Source organism: Lontra canadensis, unplaced genomic scaffold, assembly GCF_010015895.1.
Source record: "Lontra canadensis isolate GAN:19392208 unplaced genomic scaffold, GSC_riverotter_1.0 scaffold4, whole genome shotgun sequence".
Lineage (NCBI taxonomy): Eukaryota > Metazoa > Chordata > Mammalia > Carnivora > Mustelidae > Lontra > Lontra canadensis.
Window position 1 is genome coordinate 14,023,136 of NW_022630998.1, and position 22,472 is coordinate 14,045,607.

A 22,472-nucleotide genomic window follows, 5' to 3' on the forward strand; every position below is an offset into this window, starting at 1 on the left:
AAAAATCCAGAAAGTGGTAATATATAAAGATATTAATGTATGCATAATTTTTTGCAGAAATTTAAATGTTACATATGGCAAAATTTTAAATATCTGAGAGAAATAAGGTCAGTTTAATTCTGCTACAAGTAGAAATGGAAGATTTCCCAAGTGCAGGAGTTTAAATTAGTGGCTTACTTTTATGAAACAGGCTAATCACCAGGTCCAGGTTTTAAAATCAGCTGTTGGAGTGCAAAATACATATTGCATTTAGAGTGTGTACACAGTAGAGAAGGCTTCTCATTTCACAGTATTTTCTTCCATAAGAATTGTAAACAGTAATTATCATCATTCATAAAGTAGATATACTACCTCTTGCTGCCATTTAACATAATGTAATTTTCCTTGAATTTATAGTTGTTGGGTTTATTGCAATTATTATAGTCTAACAACTTTTACACTGAATTACATATATCTTTATATTTAAAATGTATTTTATAGTTATATTTATTTTAAAAATATTTTTAAGCTCCTTGACTTAACAAGTGGTATCATTCAGATTGTATTCTTTTTTACTGAAATTATGTGTAATTTTGTTGTAAATTCTAATCATTTCAATTTTTCTACAATAAAATATATCTTTCTGTACTACTGTAAGATATTCATAGCATGTACAGTTGACTATTTTCAATGTCTTTGTTCTTCTAGGAATTGGCTATTCTATGTCAATATTAGGCCCTGCTGTCGGCTATGTGTTGGGAGGACAGCTGCTATCCATGTACATTGATGTGGGTATGGGACAAAGGCAAGGCAATATCTATTTTTTAAATTTAAATTTATTTTATTTTAATAATGTTAACATCATAGAACATTTCCAAAGTATTTCCTCAGATAGAGGGAGGGATTTTTTTCAGGAAAAATACCTGAATACACACAGTTTTTCCATAATGTTTTAGCTGCATTACTTCCTGTATTAATGCTGTACCACCTCCTAGTATAATGCATTTATTCATAAATCAGGATCCTTAAAAGTTACCTGTGAAATTTTCAAAATACACATCTAGGACCCCATACATTATTCAGAAAGAAGAATTTAATCAAAACTGGTTGTGCTATTTGTAGGTTTAGCTGGATATAGATAACCTGAAAAGCCTCAAGAGTTTATGATCCTCAAAGTTCTGTAGTAGTTCTGGTATGGTCATGGGAGCCACAGTTGTGTGATTTTAAATGTGGCCGTAGAGGATAATAATAGGTAATGTTTATTTATCCCATACTATTTTCTATATGTCAGAGGTTTTGTGTGTTACTTTATTTTACATACCACTTAATTTAATCCTTTTAATAATCCAATTAAGTAATTGATACACAGAGATTGGTAAGTGGCTGAGGCATGAATTCAAGTTGATCTTTTTGACCCCCAAATTCTTCTTCTTCTTTTTTTTTTTTAAAGGTTTTATTTATTTATTTGACAGACAGAGATCACAAGTAGGCAGAGAGGCAGGCAGAGAGAGAGGAGGAAGCAGGCTCCCCGCTGAGCAGATAGCCCGATGCGGGACTCGATCCCAGGACCCCGGGAACATGACCTGAGCCGGAGGCAGAGGCTTTAACCCACTGAGCCACCCAGGCGCCCCCCAAATTCTTCTTTTAACCGCCAAGTTACCTTCTCTTTTTCCTGAATATAGAGAAGTTGGTAAATTTTGGTGAGGCCATATTTTCTCATTTTACCACTAGGAATCAAAACTGCATAGTCCTCTGTGTGACTCTGAGTAACGAATAAGAAAATGTGGTGTTAGATACCTGATTTGTTCTTTGAGCTGTTAGTCCCAGGTTATATTTTAGAGACTATGTAAAATACGTGCAGAGAAAGTTCTTGAAGCAGAGAGCTGAGTTTTTGAGAAAGGTTTTTAATTTCAGTGGAGAATTACATGAGTTGTAGGAATGGTGTGTTTGGGGGAGAAAACTATTGATATAAAACTATGAGAATCATTATAAAATACTGTTAATAAATTACTTTAAGAAGAACTTTATAGTCAAATAGAGAAAAACAAATACTATATGATTTCGTGTGTATGTAGAATCTTTTTTTAATCATTTTTTAAATTTATTTTCAGCATAACAGTATTCATTGTTTTTGTACCACACCCAGTGCTCCATGCAATCCGTGCCCTCTCTAATACCCACCACCTGGTTCCCCCAACCTCCCACCCCCCCACCTCTTCAAACCCTTCAGATTGTTTTTCAGAGTCCTGTATGTAGAATCTAAAAAAAAAAATACAAACAAAAAAACAAGCTTATAGATACAGAGAACAATTTGTGGTTACCATAGGTAGGGAATGGGTGAAATACGTAAAAGGAGTCAAAAGGTACAAACTTCTGCTTGTAAAAATTAAGTCATGGGATATAATATACAACATGGTAACTGCAGTTAATAATATTGGATTGTATATTTGAAAGTTGCTAAGAGAGTAAATCTAAGTTCTCAAAACAAGAAAAAAAATTCCATACTATATGGTAACCAATGTTACATAGATTTAATGTGGTGATCATTTTGTAGTATATAGAAATATTACATCATTCTATTGTATACGTGAAACATAATACTGTATGTCAATTATACCTCAGTAAATGAGTAAATAAATAAAATAAATGAATTTTACATTTAAAAGTATGCCTTAATTGAAGCACAGTATATGGGCATTTAACACAGATCAGTGATTTGCTGTAAGAGGTATTCAGTTAGTAGAGAAGAAAAACTTAGCCAAAGTTAGATAAACAATGTTCAGAAATTCCACGTATGCTTTCAGATATTCAGCATACCTATATTTACTATTTAATATTTTGCACTTCTGTGTCATATTGCCATTTGAAATACTTTGTAAACCATTCTTACAGCTCTCATTTATGCCTGCTCTCTGTTGTCTGATTCATCACAATGACTCAACTTAAAATGTTGGGTATTATAATACTATTCCCTTATATATGCACTTGAATTACAAAGTATATACTTACCATAACTGCATTTTAATGAACAAGGTAGAGTTGACTTTTATATTTTGTTTTTCTGTCCTATAGCATAGCTATCACTGAAGATGATCCACGATGGCTGGGGGCATGGTGGATTGGATTTCTGCTGTGTTGGCTCTTTGCTTGGTCTTTGATAATACCTTTCTTATGCTTTCCAAAACACTTACCAGGTAAACATATTTTTATTTAAAATCAAGGAGCTTTATTCCAATTGTAGGCCAAACGTTGCTTATAATTTCTAAGAACCCTAGAAAATTCATTGTTTTATAGAATTTCAGTTGTCCGTCTACACAAACTTTTGAATATTTGTCTTTTTGAAAAGACCATTTTGGGTAGCTTTCTTACTACTCATGTTTTTCCTTTATTTCCAATTAACAAAAGCAGTAAAACTGTATGTATTCACTTTTTTACTATATATATATACTCAATAACATATTATTTATAACTATGTTAATCATTATATATACTATAGAATACTATAATAACATATAACGGGTTAATAACATATTATTGTGTATATACTTAATAATGAATTTGTTTCCTGTGTGTTATCTGGAATCTTGCTTTATGTATATGCAAGGTATAGGATCTTTCAAACTGTTTGCATTCAGTTCCTCACTAACCAAAAATCAATCTGCCTTAAATCATTGATGTTATTTGTTGATTAGAGTTACAGTTACTTTTTTCAGTTTCACCAAAGTAATACTGTAGTGTACTCATTTTTACCATATTTCAATATTAGTTTGCCTGAAAAGAAAAGATTAATAGAAAAGAATATCCATTCCTTTCTCTGTAAAATTTTGCTTGTATATAATCATATAGTTCAAATACATTAACTGCTGAAGTATTTTTCTATAGGCAGAAATTAGGTAAATAGTTTTTTCTACTGTCACGTGTAACAGGATAGATGATTAACTTTTCAGAGTGAGCAGAAGAAGTTGACAGAGTAGAAATAGATGGACTCATTGATTTCTTTCTATCCTGGACCATCAAACTTATAATTTCATACATTGACTGTTTTCTCAGATTTATTCACAGCGCCATTATTAAAAATCAAAGGGACATGGTAATACATGGTAAATACTTCATCTGCAAAGCATGTTAGGATTAAAGAGACTAAGGGAAAATATACTTCGTTTAATATATAATGGATGAAAAAGAGATCCACTTTAAAGGAAGAAAAGAATTTAAGAGATACTTGTAAGCAAAGGGAATAAATATCTCATTGGAACAAAATCATCTCAGTTTAATTTCTAGACTGATTGGAACTGCCTTAGCTAATAGGAATAATACTAGCTCTCCGGGCAAATTACATGCATAATAATTTGTACAATTTTGATTGACAAATAGAGGAACTGTCTTCTTATGTTACAGAATTTATATATTTGTAGAACTGTGTGTCAGTTAAAAAGTAGGCATTTAAAAAAATGAAGAATGAAGTGATGGAGCAAGTACATTTACTATTTTTTTAGGTACAGCAAAAATTCATAGTGAAAGAACTTGCCAGACTCATCAGGAAAAGCATAGTTCCTTAAAACACACAGAGGAGAATTTTGGAACAAGTTGGAAAGATTTTCCAGCTGCTCTAAAGGTAAAGTAACACTGTACACGCACACATACCTTCCTCCACATATAAATGGCTACATATGTATATATTACATATACACATGAATAAATATATGCATTTATATATACACAGATATTTTCATGATGCAGTTTTGTTTGCCTATTTACTATAGTTATAGCTCTTATAAATAAATAATTTCAGATTTATTTTTATTATGCTTTGAGTAAAGGAGAACTACTCCAGGGTAGAACGGTTGAAAGAACGTGAGTTCTCTTATTGGCAATATTAATATTCAGTGGCCCCTCATTAGCGCTATAGCCAATCATTATTCCTTCTCATTTTCCTCATGTAATGAATGGATCAATCAGTTATCACTGAATTGTAAATACATATTTGAGAACGTCGTTCCAATTTTAGTATATGTGCTGCCGAAGCGAGCGCTATATTTGAGCCTGTCAAACCAGTATTTTTGCCTTGTGAAAGAAGTGGCAGTTAGTGGTTACTTGGTTTGATTTGAGGTTAAAGAAACAAGTGTTATGGTCTGCTGCATTCTTTCCATTTATCATCATTAAAGTTTTATACATGCAGGAGTTTATAATTTTACCTTTTCAAGATTTGAAATTACATACTTTTCAATTATTTTCATTTCCCCCCTCAAATGAAAGCCTAAAATGTTCTTACTCCATTTATCCTACCTTTCAACTCTCTGTTCTCTCCCATGCAGGCAAATTCTTGTGTTTTCCTGAGACTGTTCATGATTTTTAATTCCAACTACTGTTGTATTTTATACTAACTTTATTTATTTTATAAATTCTTATGCCATCAAGGGTTATTACTCCCTGCTGCTTTCTTTTTTAATCCTTACGGTTTCATGCCTCGAGGTCTAAATTCTGATTCAGATCTCTCTGGGTATTATATTTGATTTCTAGTTTTCCTCAGGAAGAATACCATCTAAGTATCCTTGAATATTAAATGATATTTCTGACAGGATGGACACTTTCAGATCACATTCTTTTAGTCCTAGAAGTTTGTGGGTGTTATCTTGCACTTTTCTACTTAAATGTGTTGTAAATGAGAAGTTCCATTAGTGTGATTCTTGCGTATCTCCATTTACAAATTTATACATTTTTCATGTATCTTTTTAAAAAATTTTTTAAAATTTATTTTTATTTATTTTTTTAAAAAGATTTATTTGACAGAGATCACAAGTAGACAGAGAGGCAGGCAGAGAGAGCGGAGTAAGCAGGCTTCCTGCTGAGCAGAGCGCCCGATGTGGGGCTCGATCCCGGGACCCTGGGATCATGACCAGAGCTGAAGGCAGAGGCTTTAACCCACTGAGCCACCCAGGCGCCCCCAATTTTTTTTTATTTTTTTAATTACTTTTCGGTGTACTAGAATTCATTGTTTATGCACCATACCCAGTGCTCCATGCAATACATGCCCTCCACAATTTCAGGCAGTTTGTTAGGTTATGCCTCAATTATATGTGTTTTTTCATTAATCCTTGCCAGGAATCCATTATCTTTTTTAATCTGAGGATTTGAATATTCTCTGCTATTACTATTTTTTAAAAATAGTGAATGTTTTCATTCGGGTACTTTTTCTCCTTTTGTCATTATTGTTATTCTTATGTTAGATCATCTGGATCTGACTTCTCTCTTATCTTGCCCCTTTGTTACTCCTGTGTGTGGTTGTGTACTTGTGTGTATTTTGTTTGATTGAAATTTTTTTGCATTTAATATTCTAGAACTATAATTTGGTTTCACCTTATGATTAGATAAATTGGCTTTATTAATCTCTATACTCTCCCCTGATAGATGGAAAAGATTCTGAGAAGTCTAGCAATCCACATTTAAAATTACTCTATAACTACCCAAGGTTCTCCGGTAATGAGTCCTTTACTCATGGAACAGTACAAATTTGGTGAGACCATTCTCATCTGTGCTTGTAGTCGAGTTCATTTATTAGACATGGAAATTCAAAACACAGTAAAATAAACAGACAAGGGGTAGATTTAATATATGGAGATTTATAGTAGACGGGGGAAGGGAACCTTTCTATGCCTGCTTTTACCTGCTTTACTCAGTCTCTGTATATGATAAGGCACAGTCACCCTCTTAATGAATCACCGGTCAGTTCTCTAGGTCCTGCACATATCAGTGTTCTCAATGTAATATATATAAAGCTATTAATATTCCATATTTATGCCTTTATACTGGAGAAAATGCTGAAGTTTTATAAATATGCTGTATTTATTAAAATTTTGTCATTTTATCATGCTGCTATTCTAATGCTTCATTTTGCAGTATAATCATAGTTACTCATTTGATGAACTATATTTTTTCCTTAGAATTTGATGGGGAATGCTGTCTTTATGTGTTTAGTTATTTCAACTTCTTCGGAAGCCTTAATTACTACTGGGTTTGCTACATTTTTACCTAAATTTATAGAAAATCAGTTTGGATTGTCTTCCAGCTTTGCAGCCACCCTTGCAGGTAAAACCATTTTCCTCTTTATTCGAGTTTAATCTATTAATTTTACTTTACCACATTAAGTGCTTGTTAGAATAGTGTATACTCTGGATAGCCCCACTTTTTAAAATTTAAACTCTACTGATTTAGATACAAGTTTCTGATTTCCTGATATTAGTCTGTTGTATGAATGAGAAATACAGAGGCTGTGTCGCTAAAGAGAATATTTGCTGATCTTAATATTCAGCGTATTAATTTTATTAATCTCTTGACATAACCATTATTTTATTCATAGGTTTCTAAATCATGTGATAGTAAGTCATATGTTAAAACAATATTTGTTTTTGATGTTTGCTTGTTTTCTAGTTGTCATCTGAGTAACTGAGTACACTTGTATGTGTTCTTACTTTCTGTGTTTTGTTTTTTTTCTCATCAGGGGCTGTTTTAATTCCTGGAGCTGCTCTTGGTCAGATTTTAGGTGGTGTCCTTGTTTCAAAGCTCAAAATGACATGTAAAAACTCAATGAAGTTTGCTTTGCTCACATCTTTAGTTGCGTTTGCACTGAGTTTTGTATTTGTTTATGCCAACTGTGAAAATGAGCCATTTGCTGGTGTGTCTGAATTATATAATGGGTAAATATATTTCAGTGTTTTTGGTATTAATATCAGGGTAATAAAAAATGTGTTTCTTTTTTTAAAATAATAATTACATCTGTTCTTTATTGAAATATAACTGGAGCTTGCCCAGTTCTTTTTTTTTTTTTTTTAAGATTTTATTTATTTATTTGAGAGAGAAGAGTGAGAGAGAGAGAGGAGAGAAGGTCAGAGGGAAAAACAGACTCCCCATGGAGCTGGGAGCCCCGACGCAAGACTCGATCCTGGGACTCTGGGATCATGACCTGAGCCAAGGGCAGTCGCCCAACCAACTAAGTCACCCTGGCACTCTTGCCCAGTTCTTTCATCAGCATGTCCTTTTTACTTCCTCTTCTCATTTCCTATGGTGGAATCACTCCTACTTACACAATGTGCATATTTCTAAGTTTATGCTTTCTTGAGTCAAATAATGAAAGATTATGTTTTTTTTTTAAATTGGAAGACTTTCTCCTATAAAAAAAAATGTAGGTTTGTTTTGTTTCATTTACATAATTGACATCTTACTAAACTTTGGGTATTTATTTGGAGAGCAATTTTAAGGAGCATCTATTCTATCCTGAGTACTATGTTCAGGGATACAGAGATGAATATAACAGAATCTTGAATCTCCTGAAGGGATTCACGTCCTAGGGAGAATTTCACATTTTATGTTGCTATTGATTTAAGTCTTTAAAAATAGAGGTGACTCCCTATGATGAAATTCATGTATTAGGTAGGTTGAAAATAGTCTAGGAGAGAAATTAAAAAGGAGGTAGTCCGAGGTTATAGTAATGATTACTGTTTCTTACGTATGTATGTATGTATGTATGTTTCTCCTATAGGAGTTCATGTTTATTGTAGAGAAATAAATGACTTCTTCTTGTTCTGACCTGTAAATATGTTTTTACTTATAAGTAGTGTGATCATTTTATCTTTCTTTGCCTTGTTTGTTTGATTTTGAAATCCTAAACCGTGAGTTAGGGGATCAGGCAGGACGGCATTGCAAGTGGTGCATTTAAACCCTGCTGCTTTGTTTCATTGCATGTGTTTGAGGCTGATGGAGGAACTGTTACTCCATCCAGGTCAAGGACTCCACAGTTTTGTAGAATATGGCATTCCGATAACCTAAACAAAATGTAGTTTGTTTGGATGAGTTTGCCAGTAGCGATTAAGATTTGTAGCTGCTGTTCATTTCTGTCTACATTGAGATGCTGAGCAACATTAAGTTCAGTTCCATTACATTTATTCAACATTTGTTGACTACATCCTCTAGCTGACCTTTATGACAGAATCTGTATTCTAAAGGAGTTTACAATGCAGCCGGAGAGATTGGGAAACAAAATGGTAAATGAACAATGCAATAGGTAATGGGAGACATACAGAGGGCTATGAAATTCAAAAGAAAGAGAGCTTTTCAGTTTCATTTAATAAGATTCAGGAAGGGTATGGACTTAAATATTCTTTAAGGATAAAAAGAGCTTTGAGAAGAGAGAGAGGCAAAGGAAATATGTTAGCGATGAATGCTAGAAAGTAAAGGCTAGGTTCAGTTACCAGTTTGAATGGGACTTAAGTCATGTGCCTATAAATAAAAAAGTACCTGGAAATGTCAAAAGGTGGATAGAGGTGAGCTCTGCAGACCTTTCACACCTACAAACTTTGCCCAAGCATATCCTGAGAAACCACTTGGTTTTTTGTATGTTCTTTTAGAAGAACAGAAAGTTCTAGAAAGTTTAACACTAGTTAATCACCTTGAAAAATAAATGACGTAGTTGTGAATCTATTTGATATTTTTCAACCTTAAGCATGAGTTACTACCAGTCAAGTTGTCCTTAGCCTAGGGACAGGAAGGAAGACAAGTGAGAAGGTGTCAGCTTGGAGGGGTGTGTGTGTGTTTAGATATAAATATAGATAGAGACAGAGTTTAATGTCACAAAGGAGGTGAGACATTGTCAGATTGTTTTGTCTCTGTGGTCCTAAATTCTCAGTTTTAGCTCTGTGTGCTGCATATTAAAATGTACATGGCATGGGCAGCTAGTCAGTATAGTCTCATCCAAGAAACACATGTATATGAAAAAATATATTTGGAAAGAAGAATAGTCTAAGAAGCTTAGTGGAAGAAAGAAGTAATGAAAATGTAGAGTTTCTAGTAGAGTGAGGCAATGCGAGTTTTTGCCCTTGCCGTGTAATCACAGCTGGTTAAAAACTGCTTTTTTGACTGAATTAATGAGTTAGGCTTATTGGTAAGTTCATTTAAAACCCCGTCAAACAGATAAATATAAATAAATAAGTAAATAAATAAATAAATATATAAAACTTAAAATCAACAATACTGATTATTTCAGGGGATATTATTAGTATTTATAATATTCTACATAAATTCATTTTTAAATGTTTAATATGGGCACAGCAATTGAAGGAGACTGTCATTTCTAGAATCTGTTAATTATTAAAACTTCCCATAAATTCTCTTACTGCCTTGACAATCTACAGGCAGTTTGGGTCTGTTTTGGCAATAAGTGTTGGTGGTGGTGATTTTTGTTTTACTTTATACTTAGAACCTCATAAAATATGAAATACTGTAGTAAGTACACATAGTATTTTTTATATATCTGGTCTCTAGCTAGAATTTCTTTGCTTATACGAAACAGCACCTTAAAGAAGCATACCTATTAGGATGTTGTAATAGGTTTAGGGAAATCTTTGCTTATGGGAGAGGCCTAATTATAGAATAGTTTGGATTTGAATAAGAAATTAACATTTAAATTCTATTTGTGACAAACGTGTTACTCATATATATGGTTGTGTGCATTTATACACATGCATATATGATTTAAATACTCAAAAATGTTATAATTTAAAATATTTTATATTTAAAAAAATACTATGTGTAATATTAAGACCCTTTAATAAACTGCAAGCATTGCTTATTTTCCTAATAATAGTTTCCCCTTTATCTCGGGCAGTACATCTTTATAAAATATGTAGACTTCAGTGGCTTATATAACCTTGAAAGTAAGGGATATATGCTGCATTTCTCTGTTTCTACTGAAGTTCTCATCATACAGTTTTATATTTTCATGTTCTCAGTAGTCATTGGTAGTGTGAGAATTATATATTGGAAAATTTAAATTTAAAAATGCGTAGCAGCTCGGGACACCTGGATGACTCCATTGGTTAAGTCTCTGCCTTTCGCTCAGGTCATGATCCCAGGGTGCTGGGCTCAAGCCCCACATCGGGCTCCTTGCTCAGCGGGCAGCCTGCTTCTCTCTCCGCCTCTGCCTGCCAATCTGCCTGCTTGTGCGCTCGCTCACTCTCTCTCTCTCTCTGACAAATAAATAAATAAATAAATTTTAAAAAATTAAAAAAAAATGTATAGAGGCTGTTTCTAGGATTGAAGGGATAGTATTTTTCTCGTCGCTGTACTTGTGTATCTATACGGTAAGCTAGTTGTAGGAATACCAGAATGCTTTTTCTTGTGAGTAAAAGAGTGCTTGATAAAGAAATTTAGCAGCAGCCCGTGGAATCAATTAGGAGAAGAGACTCCAGGCAGAGTGACAAATTATTTAGAGTTTACTCTTTGATCACCTTTCCTTCAAACTTCCCCTGATTTGCTTCCAATGTGTTTTGTGTCCTTCAGTCTGTTTCTTTCATGAGCTCCTTATTCTCCACCTACCCCTTACATACCCTCGCTTTCTAATAGAGCAGTTATTACCTTCTGATCTTTAGATGAAGCCCTCATTTACCGATTCTGACCTCCAGTGCAAGGAAGTTAACTTCACGGTGTCTATGAAGAGGGGTTTTATTATCCCTTTCCTTCTGTCCACCCCCGCCTGCCTTTTCCCTTTCTTCCTCCCTCCCTTTCTCTATCTCTATCTTTGTCTCTCTTTATTTCTTTTAGGTTTATTTCCATCACTTAAAGTAGAGTCTAGCACATAATTGGAGCTCACTATGTATTCATGAAATAAGCGGACTCCTGAGACCTCTGTACTCCTCTCACTCTATGCTCCTCATATGGCTGATCTTATCATTATCACGGCGTCAGCCACATCTCTATGCAAACGATATTAAAATATCCAGCTGCAGGCCAGATTTCTTCACCAAATTTTAAGACTCTTAACCTCAATGTGTATAAAACTGCAAAACGCCAAGTTAGACCGTAGAAGTCACTCTCAACTGTTTCATCCTGTTCCCATCTTAAAATACCAAATCGCGCATCCCATCTTTTGGATGATTCTACATCCAGGATGTTTTTCAAATCTGTCTCCTTTAATCAAATGTTCTATTTTGGTTCTCCTACATATAGACAATGTCTATTGTCATAACTTACTGCCTGGGATATTGTAATTTGTCTCCTTCCTTTAAATTCATTACCCCGTATCACTACTGGCGTTCTTTCTTTAACATGTGCTTTTGACGGTCTCACTTCCCAGTGTAAAACTACTTTGATTACTTTTCAGAAATAGGTTAAAGCCCCCAATAATCTGGTCGCTGACCCCTCCAGCTACATTTCTGGTCATTCACTGCCTCAGGCATCATTCATATTTGTCCGTGGAGGATGCTATTTCTCCCCTTTACGCCTTTGTACCAGCTTCTCTGAAGTACCCTACACATTCCCCATTTATCCAACTGTTACTCATCATTTAAGACTCGGTCAGAGAGAAGCTCCTAAAGACACTCACCCAGACTTTGCCTTGACCTTCTTCAGTGCTTCTAAAGTACACTTTGTAAATACCTGTAACTACTCAACCATGTTAGTGTCTAATTATCTGTGTCCATCTCTGCTCCTAGACTGTGAGATCTTTTGAGGACCTTACTCAGCTTTGTATTCCTGATACCTAACATAGGGCCCAGCATTTGCTCAGTGTTTATTGGTTGAGTGAATGAATAAGTAAGAACTGGAGAAATGCCTTTGCTTAAAGTAACCCTTTACCTTACCAAAGATATTGCATCCTATTAAGAAGCAGCATGGAGCACAGCTGAGCCTGGGAACCAGGATTTTGGCAAAGACAGAAAAGTAACATAATCTGTTGGGACCCTAGTTTTCCCACTGATAAAATGACTATGTTGAATGCCATTATTTTATTCATCCTTCTAGTTTTAAAATTTTGCCAGCACCCCAGAGGAATTTGGTAGTGTCTGCAGACCTTTTGGTTGTCATAACTGAGGGGTGCTATTGGCATCTAGTCTGTAGGGACCAGAGATGCTGCTAAACATCCTACAATCCACAAAATCATCCCTCCCTTCCCTGCCACTTCTTGAAAAAATAATCTAGTGCCAAAGGAGAAACTTTGTTTTATTTGCTTACCATGCCTATTTTTCTTATTGGACATACATTATATAAGTATTATTTATACTGCCTCTCTCTCTCCCATAAGAAATTAAATTCTATGTGAAAAGGCAGATATTTTGTTTATTTTATTTGTTAAGTAATTAAATATGTGTTGAGCAAGTAAATAATTGGTGGAATGGCAAGATATAGCAATGCTTCTGAACTGTTCATTAAGTTATAACATAGGTAATTTGCCCTTATTTGATTTATTGTCGACAGGACAGGAAAGCTGGGAAACTTGACTGCTCCTTGTAATAGCAATTGTAACTGCCTGCGATCGTATTATTATCCCGTCTGTGGAGGAGACGGAATCCAGTATTTTTCTCCCTGCTTTGCAGGTTGTAAAAATTATATTTCAAAAAGACATCTAAAGGTAACTTGTGTCTTCTACTTTGCTTTAATGAGGACTTGTGTTTGTATATGTAGGGATAGCCATCTTTATCCCTCTAGTGGAATTATATAGGGCTTGATCTTCCCTTGCTCACGCTACTCCTTCATTCAGAAGCCAGACATAAAGTTTCAGTCTAGTTAGATGAATAACTCTAGAGATCTGCTGTACAACATTGCACCTATTATCAATAATAATGTACGCTTTAAATTTGTTATTTTAAGTCCCTGAGCACACCAGCTGAAAAGACTCTTCTTCCTTTATATCTCAGGCACACTAAATGTGAAAAAAATCAATTTTTCAGTTATTCACATTCATCTTTGTAACATTGATAATAGTGAAATATTTACATTTTTATTGTTTTATTTTTTTCTCAGCCATACTTTATGCTCCTAGAAGTCAGAGAATGTCTATTCTTAGTAAATACCATGTGTATAATAATAGAAGCATAATCAATATTTGTGGCTTTTATTTGATGTACCATGGATTCATTTTAAAATACTCATATTAATTCTCAAATACAAATTTATTTTTAATTCTAAATTAAAATTCATATTAGTTTACCTAGATAGGATTTTTTTAACAGTTAAATGGTTTAAGAGAATCCAATAGAATTTTTTTTTTATGGTTGGTGAGCTGTTTTATTTTTTTTGTAATTTTATTTTATTTTTTCTTTAGTGTTCCAAGATTCATTGTTTATGCATCACACCCAGTGCTCCATGCAATAGTGTCCTCCTTAATACCCACCACCAGGCTCACCCAACCCCCTATCCTCCTCCCCTATAAAACTCTCAGTTTGTTTCTCAGAGTCCACAGTCTTTCATGGTTCATCTCCCCCTCCAATTTCCCCAATTTTATTGGATTTCATCTTAGCTAAATTTAAGCGTTGGGGGCAAAAATAACATTCAGATTATTTATAGTACATAAGTTATGCATTAATAGATAATGTGATAACTTTAAGAAGACCTAAGGGAAATATATACTATTATATAAGACATCACAATGAATAAGATATGTAAGAATTATATGATAAAACAGCACAGTCTTGAATATTTGAAATGGAGAATAATGAAATGGCATTTGTTTTCCCATATAAAGAGAAGTTTAAGATTGCAAAAAAAGATTTCTATATAAATAAGTAGAAATAGATAATTGAAATGACCCATAAAATTACTTTAGATTTCTTCTAAGACCAACATGGATGTGTGTGTGTGTGTGTTTGAACACATTTGTATGTTCATAAATACATACACAAATACACAAATCTATTTATGTTCATGTACATATACATACATAGCTTTAATGGTCTTATGTGTAATAAATACAGTAGAAGTTTGTCTGAACATACTAGGATTTGATCTTCCTGAAGGAAGTTAAGAGTATGAGAAACAAGGTACATTTTTTTCATATTACCTAGCTTATAGATTTTTTAAATGATCATCTAAGAACATTGAAAAATATGGCGGAAGAAACGTCTGTGGTAGCTCATGGAAGACCTAATAGACGTGGATGCCATATGTACAGTTTTAATCCTTGGGTTAAACTAATTAGATCATTACTATTAGGTGTCTCGGAAAAATAAAAGGGATTAGGAAGATTTTTGAGGTCTCAAGTCTGTTGACTTCAACAGTAGACATCTTCAAACCAGTAGACATCTGGGATTGCTTTAGTTTCAAAACAGATTGAGAAAATTACGTGTTTGTGTCAGTTACAAGGAATCGAATTCCACCAGTGAGCATGATGCATATTACAGAGTCAGAAATAAGTGTAAGGTAGCTAAATGTTCCTTTGAGAGGCAGATATATAGGTATTGTTTTCTTGTGTCTAAAATATGATTAAGAAATGTTATTGACTAACTCTACTTAGAAAAAGATTACAACAAGGAGATATTTATAGGGTTACTCACATAACTAAAAATGTTAGACACAAATACTACCCTGCATACAGAAACTACCCCCCAAAAAAAGAAAAAAAATCTAATAGCCAGAGCACATTTTAATTGGTAGGGGTTATTTTGATATGATTAATTTGATATTTATATTTTTCTCTAAATACTGTAATTACCATCTTAACTAGCAAATTAATCTTCTAGGGATTATTTAGGAAAAACAGATTATTTTGACTTCCGTATTTTCTATTCATTCTTGCTTTCTCATGTCCATTTAGTCCATGTAACAACTCATTTTTTCACAGGATTTTTTTTTTCTTAATGTCATGTTTCAAATAGGCAAAATACATTGTTAATAATATAGTAAATACCTATGTACATTTGTTCACAAAAATATTAGTCTTATATTTTAAACTAGTGACCCAAATACCAAAACAGATATTGACTGACAGCTAGGTATAGTTATAGTGCAAACAAAATTGTATAATTTTTATGTAAGAGAGGTGTAAATTTACTTTAAGATAGAAAATACTTTTAAAATTTTAAAAGGCTGTATTTCTTTATTATTTTATATATCCAGTTGCTGAATATGTAAAATTCCATTTTGGGAGTGTCATTTGCATATTTGGACATCCTGAATCAGTGCCAGTGGCTTTAGATTGCCTTTAGCACTGAGAAAAGGTTTCTGGCCTTCAGAATAGTAAAGGAACCATTTCCCTTTGATTTCTTTGGCTTTACTCTGACTTTGTTGGGGCCCTAAACTTGTAAAAAGATTTATAGTAAGGATAGAATTGAGGTGTAAAAAACCTTTAAAAAATAATTATGCCTTACAAACTTTTTAAACTCTCAGTTCTCTTCCTATAAAAGTGATACTTGTGATCTTTTAACATGTTACCTTTTAATACTTTATATTATTAATTTATATGTATATTTATATTAAACAGTTAATATTTTATATTTACATATAAAATAGGCTTCAGGATAATGAAGTAATAACTTCTAGTTTTTTATTGTCATACTTACGTAATCTTAGAAGGCATATAGTTTCCTTTCAGTAAAGCAGTTACAAGAAGTTTAGAAAAGTTGTAGTAGTTTAGTTGAAAGTAGCATTTTTTTCTGCCTAGAGATTTGTAATATATTACTTGATTTTACTGTGGGGCTTGTTGAAATTTCAGTGTTTGTCCTTTCCAACTAATGCAGAGAGTGAGATTGTCACCCTACATGCTTCTTTGCCTTCTATATTAGAAAACTATTTGAACAATTACGATCCATTAAAAGTAGTCTAGAATATGAGATCTGGTAATTGTTATATTCTTGTCAATTTATTTTATAAGTCATAGTCAATAGTAGGTTATGATTTGAATCAATGAACACAAAACTCAAATACAGACCATAAATATGACCAAGAGTTAATTACTCTTTCTCAGCATTATTTGTTGTGTACAGGTTAAGACTATGTAAAATGTTTGCCATCTCTAGAGAGCACCTAACTTAAAATGATAAAATATGTTTTTGAGAGGGGCACCTGGATGGCCTAGTCGATTAAGTGGCTGACTCTGGATTTGGGCCCAGGTCGTGATTCCAGGGTTCTAGGATGGAGCCCTGTGTTGGGATCTGTTGTCGGTGGGGAGACTGTTTGAGGATTTTCTCTCTCTCCCTCTTCTTTTGTCCCTTCCCCCGTTGTACTCTCTCTCTCTCTCTCTCTCTCAAATAAATAGATCTTTAAAAATATGTTTTCAAGGTAAGTACTTTCAATATTTTCTTGTCTAATGTTTCTAGGTATATTACAACTGTTCCTGTATTGCAAAGAATACAGAAATGACACCTACTCTGGCAAATTTTGATTTAGAAGCTAAAGCTGGAAAATGTGAAAATCGATGTGCAAAGTTGCCCATTTTCCTTGGCATTTTGTTTGCTACAATTATCTTTACATTTATGGCTGGTACTCCTATAACTGTGTCCATCCTAAGGTATGTATTATATTGTGAAATTTGCCATCCCTAAGACGTGGTCGTTGAAAAGAATATGGACTCAAGGGTTCAATTGGGCATCTCTTGACCATTGGTTCCAATATTAATTTGGTTCTCATAAAATCGTTAGTTCCATGGCCTGGAAAAGCTACTTCATCAAACCCCAGAGGAATAAGGTTTAAATATGATCATGTATGTGAAAATGTCTTAATCTTACCTAGCTGGAATATACTTGACTTTTGTTTCTCTGCCTCTTTCGTGAGGCTTCAGTTGAAGCTCTTGAACTGTGTTTGAGTGTGATGGAAATACAGTGCATTACACCTATGTCAGAATCAGAATGACAGAATCCTACCTTACATAGTAGGTGTTGTGATATTCAGCTGTCCTGTAAACAGTGCTCTGCTGGATGAGAAGCTAACCGCCCCCCCGGCTCTTAGTAGTTTCTGAGCTTCATTCAAGTTGCTCTTTCTCCTACATCACTTGATAAAAATATTTTCTGTCTACCCTTTCTTAAGTTCATCAGCCTTTCTATGTCTTTCCTAACAAACTCTAGCTTTTTTACTCTTCAGTTTTTGTTCCCCGATACTACCTTTTCACAAAATCTTTTGTCAATTGGAAATTTTAGAGATTCAGTCTAAAACTATTAAGTTGTCTGTTAAGATTATCTTATGTGGACTTTGGAGTTTAATTTAGAGAATTGAGAAAATGCTTTTTTAAAACTTCACTTTTAAAAATTATCTGCATTACCTTTCAACTGCATGTTGATCTCTTTTCTCCTATCTAACTCTTATGTGCCAGCATCACGTTTCATTCATCTTTGATAATCGTTATTTAAAATAAGATTGAGCCTCAGCAACTGTTTTACATTGACCCACATTTGTACCTTATCCTGTAGGTATGACTTCTATCTCAAAGTTAGTAAGTTAGAGTAGGAACTATTTGCTTGTGACTTAAGGGGATAGTTAAAAATAAGTCTTACTAATAAATATCCTTTCTTTTTTACATTTGTTACAATTCATACATATTCAATATATTTGTTAAACTTTATTTGACCCTTTTGGTGTTACTTGTATTTGTAGTATTTTAGTTCACATGTCATTTTTCTTCTTTTATAGTTCCAAAAGTTTGAACTGTATATGAGCTGTTACAAATAGTTTATTTCATGCATATAACATTTACTTTAATCTAGAAATGCTAAGCTAGTATAAAAATAAATGTGCTCAAAGAGTAAATATACTGTACAGCCACTTTTGGTTTAACATGTATTTGATATCTCCAGGTGTGTTCATCACAGGCAGCGGTCCCTAGCATTGGGAATACAGTTTATGCTGCTTCGATTATTAGGTATGCCGTTTTTCTTAATTCATTGGTGACTGGTGGTTATTTTTGTTCATTAGTGCTATTGGTGTCCTCACATATGTACATAGAAAATAATTAATTTAAATGTCGTGGAATACTATATAATTGTCATTGAAAAAAGCTGTTTTCTAATATTTAATATGTAGATTGTTTATATATCACGTAAGAAAATAATGGCTTTCTTTGCACTTACCTGATTGGTTAACTGTTGTTTCCAATTCTATTCTATATTCTACTACAAATAAAACTTTAGGTGCCCGGGTGGCTCAGTGGCTTAAGCTCTGCCTTCGGCTCAGGTCATGATCTCAGAGTTCCTGGGATTGAGCCCCACATTGGGCTCTCTGCTAATGGGGAGCCTGCTTCCCCCCTCTCTCTACCTGCCTCTCTACCTACTTGACATTCTCTCTGTGTCAAATAAATAAAATCTTTAAAAAAACACACACAAAAAACCCCAAATATAACTTTCAGGAGTATGTCATATTTATTTAAAATACAGCATAGGATCATGAACATATGTTTAATAGAGTATAGTAAAATACATAAATTTTTTTTCTATCCATGTAAAGCCTATTACCAACATAAAATATGATGAAATCATACTTATAACTCTGGTAATTCCTTTTCTCCCAGCATTTATCTCCATTTGGGAAATAACTATGTTGCATCAACAATGAAAATAATGAGTTAAAACACTTAAATGAAAGTATGACATAGTATTGTGGATAATTGAGAATTGTTGGAAGATTTTATGGAAAATATTGTAGAAAGAATATGTAGAAATATGTAGCAAGATGTAGAAGGACAGAAATATTGTGTTATACATATAATTATATGTGTATATGATTATACCCACAATATTATACACATAATACTGAGATCATTTATAAAAACAAAAACTAAAGCAGGGACAATAGAGATCACATAGAACAACTTTCCCCTTTTCAGATGAATAAATTAAGGCTCTGAGACATTTAAGAATTTGTCCATAATTATACGATTTGTGGTGAAAATGAGACTAGAAGAATGGTATCCTTACTCTCAGTCCAGTGCTCCTTTGCCATGTTGCAGGTCATGAAAGAACAAGCTGGATATAGCTGAAATCTTTGTCTAAGAAATGTATTTGATTTGTATCAGTTGGAAACTCCTTAAATATATGAAAGTTTAGTACCTCATGACTTCATGCAAGGGAGGGGGTGTGTTTGAGATAGTATTCCCAGGCATGTTGATGTGTGTGTGTGTGTACACATACACAGTTGCGCTGTCATGCACGCACATACACATGCACATAACATGTACAAATAAATTTGATTTTTAAAAAGTAGAATAGCTAGGGTCCTTGGGTAGTGCAGTTGGTTAAGCATCTGACTCTTTTTTTTTTTTTTAAAGATTTTATTTATTTATTTGAGAGACAGAGATCACAAGTAGGCAGAGAGGCAGATAGAGAGAGGAGGAAGCAGGCTCCCTGTGGAGCAAAGAGCCCGATGCGGGGCCTTGATCCTAAGACCCTGGGATCATGACCTGAGCCAAAGGCAGAGGCTTTAACCCACTGAGCCACCCAGGTGCCCCCAAGCATCTGACTCTTGATTTTGGCTTGGGTCATAATTTCAGCATCATGAGATCAAGCCCTGTGTTGGGCTCTGAGCATAGCCAGGAGTCTGCTAAAGTTTCTCCTCCTCTCTGCTTCCCTGTGCTCACCCTCTCAATTTCTCTAAAATAAATAAGTAAATCTTAAAAAGAAGTAGAATAACTAATTTCAGAGGCACATTCATTAAATTAGGAAGGCTGTGGATTAAAATATCTAGCTAAGTTTTGACCCAATAAATAACAGATTTTTTAAATGTAAATAATTACTTTCTGAATTGATTGGAAGTATATAATAATTATATAATTATTTCAGAATGCTTTATCTGTATTTCTTTTTATCCCTTTTACTTGTACATGACCTGATTGATTTATATATGGGTAGATTCGTTTGTATTATTGTTTATATAAAATATATTTATAGCCATTTATAATAAAACCTATTAATTAGAGACTGTAATATTTACTTATTGTATATTTCACATAAAATTCTTCTAGGCACAATACCTGGACCAATTATATTTGGTTTCACAATTGACAGCACATGTATTCTGTGGGATATTAATGAATGTGGAGCTAGAGGAGCTTGCTGGATTTATAATAACATCAAGATGGCCCATATGCTAGTAGCCATAAGTAAGTGATAATTTCTTGATAACTTTAGATTAAATTGATGATGTCAAGAGAAAAAGGTCTTACTGTTACTTACTTAAGTTTTGTAATGCTCAGTCCATGCTGTTGGGCTACCCTGAAATTCTGAAGCAGACATCAGTTATCATAGCAAGTTATGAAAGGCTTTAATTAGTTGTAAGACTCAGTCTAAATTTGAAGAGAATAACATTTTAGCTTTTATAAAATCACATACACTTCTTTTAAACAACTTCTTTCAAAAATTTTTTTGAACATCCAACAAAAAGCTAAAAGACAATTCTGAGAAACTCTCTGGAATGATTGTTATCTAGGTACCTGGGCTTTGGAAAGCACTTAGAACTGAGGTAAGGAAATATCCTTTGGCTCTAAAGCATGTTGTAAGAAATGTTTTTATAGTTTAAAAGGTTAGCTGTGATGTTTAACCCTTTTTGCTTTTGGTAATCTACCTTGGATAGTCTTGGTTAAGCAATATATGACAATGAAGACTGAGAAAGTAGACCAGTGTACCTGTTTTGTAGGAGTTAATATTTAAAGATTTAAAATCAACCTAAAAATTATATATTTAAATTAAAAATAGAGTTAGAGGTTTCAAGTTGGTCACAGGAGGACCCTGAACTCCTCTCCTCCCATGGATACAATAAATTTATAGCTACATATAGAATAATTTCTAAAGAAAAGGATCTTAGCACTGGACACAGCACCACATAACAAAGGACAAAAGAGACACATTGAGTAAGGTAGGAAAGGCAGAGACATGCCTTACCCCAGACATGTTAATTCCACAATTGAGAGAGATCCCAAAAATGAAGAGCACATCCTTAACGAGTGAAGGGATTGAGTCACAGAACAGGCATGCTGACCCAGAGGACTGGCACTGGGAAGACAAGATCTCTAAGCATCTGGTTTTGAAAACCAATAGGGATTAAGACCAAGAGAAACACGGAACTGTAGGAACAGAGATCCCACTCTTATAGGGCTTGTGTGCAAACCCACTCGTCCTGAGATCCAGCACAAAAGCAACAGAATGAAGAGCACCTAGAATATAAGCACAGAAGATGCACTTCGTAAGTTTAAAATGGCTTCTGGAGAGGTAGAAACCTGCAGGGACTTTATCCAGAAACACAAGCTCTGGTGGGCACCATTTTTGTACTCTCATCCTAACTTGCTGGTGACAGAATCAGTGAGTGCCATTTTCCATGCTCTTTCTCTAGCCTGCTAGCACCAAAGGGCATGTTCTGTCCACCTTGCACTGTAACCAGGCTGGACAAGTACTCTGCACCCCACTTACCCTGTGCAGAGATCTGACCACAACTAGGATAGGCAAGCTTTCTGAGCCCCATCCTTCCCATTCAGCAGCCAAGATACAAACAGGAGGGCAGGTTCCCTGAGCTCCACCCTCCCAATGTAGCAGACAAGCCGCAACTGAATCAGGTGAATATCCCAACCCCTGCCTTACCCACTCAGCCCACCAACCTAAAACTGGGCTGGCTGGGTACCTCGAGCCTCATCTATCCCACACAGCAGGTGTGTCCCTATTATAGACAGTGAAGACATGCAGCCCCCATGAGGGATGTCCATAGAGTTTTTGGGTCTGTAGCCAGGGAAGACTGTGTTTTGGGGCCACATGAAACAC

At 34.2% G+C, this 22,472-nt stretch overlaps 1 protein-coding gene across 1 annotated transcript in view; it reads left to right on the plus strand.

Annotated features, from left to right (window-relative positions):
• Positions 1-22,472, plus strand: part of SLCO4C1 (solute carrier organic anion transporter family member 4C1) — a 62,514-nt gene that overhangs the window by 34,529 nt on the left and 5,513 nt on the right. The window contains exons 4-12 of the mRNA XM_032845784.1: positions 688-784; positions 3,052-3,173; positions 4,476-4,594; positions 6,921-7,065; positions 7,478-7,673; positions 13,222-13,375; positions 17,058-17,248; positions 18,528-18,592; positions 20,687-20,824. Coding sequence (XP_032701675.1) covers positions 688-784; positions 3,052-3,173; positions 4,476-4,594; positions 6,921-7,065; positions 7,478-7,673; positions 13,222-13,375; positions 17,058-17,248; positions 18,528-18,592; positions 20,687-20,824 — 1,227 coding nt within the window. The remainder of the gene's footprint in view (positions 1-687; positions 785-3,051; positions 3,174-4,475; positions 4,595-6,920; positions 7,066-7,477; positions 7,674-13,221; positions 13,376-17,057; positions 17,249-18,527; positions 18,593-20,686; positions 20,825-22,472) is intronic.